Below are 1,276 nucleotides of genomic sequence, written 5' to 3' on the forward strand. Positions count from 1 at the left end.
CTATTTCAATGCAATGACATTTGCCTCGGCCATAATTGCTCGGTCAAGAACATCCCCATATTTGAGCAGCTTCAAGACATTGATTCGATCAAGTATCTCTATACTAAGCCCGCCTTCAAAATTTCTAGGCTTTTTATAATCGGTATCAACCATGTGTGGTGCATATTGGGCAAGTTCGGTAAACTTTGATTCATATTCTGCTACTGACATGGTACCCTGTTTCAATTGTTCAAATTCAGTTACTTTATGATCCCTGACACATTGGGGAAAATACTTCTCATAAAAAGCTTCCTTAAACTAAGCCCAAGTCATAGCATTATTAGTATCACGTATAAGCATCCACCATCGTCTGGCCTCTTCTTGTAAGGTAAAAATAGCCAGTAATACTTTGTGTGCCTCAGAGCACGGAAACACTTCAAACAACTTTTCGGTTTCTAAAACACATGCTTCAGCCTTTAGTGGCTCGAGACCTCCTTGGAACGTTGGTGGCTTCATTTTGTTAAACTTCTGTGTCAAAGCAATTACATCATCATGGACATTCGTTTCTGGCTGTACTGGAGGAGGTGGGGGCAGTTGGTTCTGTTGTTGCCTTAGAGCCTCAGTCAACAGTTTAACCATTCTTTCCAACCTTGTCATTCTTGCTTCAGATGATTCAGATTCATCAGCATTCCTTGTATTCTCCATTTCACTATATGCAATACGATAATAATAAACATAGGAAAATTTCTTACTTAAGCACATTAGCACATATATTCGTATCATGGCCACACACACTTTCTCATGCCCATGCAATGCCCTAATTATTTTTCTAGGACATCCTATAGCTCATTTGGACACGTGTGTGCGGTATAACTCATGCTATGATACCACTCTATCACGACCCAAACTCGCCCCTAAGGGTTTAGCATCGTAACCGGCTAGTAATCTGTGATTACCAAAGGCCTGCTTAATAGTAATATCAATAGTACAGAGTAAGGGGCTGGCGGAAGCCAATTAGTAAATAAAAGATGTCCAATGAGTTGTGAAAATTTGAATGGAAAAAGACTTTTATGGACATAACCACATTCAACCATATACATATATATATACATACATATCAGATACACATAATATGCAGGTTAGGGATCCAATCCCTACACCATAACTGTACAGTCAAGTCTGAAACATTCGATACATAACAGAGAAAAAAGGGTGAATCTGGAACACCCCAAAAACAGCCTTGGCTTGAGTAGACTCGGAACCTCGAAGTGAGGCACAACGGTTGGTTGGACAAAAC

The 1,276-nt window shown here is 39.8% G+C and overlaps 1 protein-coding gene across 1 annotated transcript; it reads right to left on the bottom strand.

Annotated features, from left to right (window-relative positions):
* On the bottom strand, positions 1–684 carry LOC145796196 (uncharacterized). The gene is made up of 2 exons (XM_082881227.1): positions 388–684; positions 1–297 (listed from the first exon to the last, which is right to left on the bottom strand). Exons 1-2 carry the CDS (start codon positions 682–684, stop codon positions 1–3), a joined length of 594 nt encoding a protein of 197 aa, XP_082737353.1.
* Positions 685–1,276: the final 592 nt, after the last annotated feature.

Source organism: Camellia sinensis, chromosome 7, assembly GCF_055761805.1.
Source record: "Camellia sinensis isolate YWXY chromosome 7, ASM5576180v1, whole genome shotgun sequence".
NCBI lineage: Eukaryota > Viridiplantae > Streptophyta > Magnoliopsida > Ericales > Theaceae > Camellia > Camellia sinensis.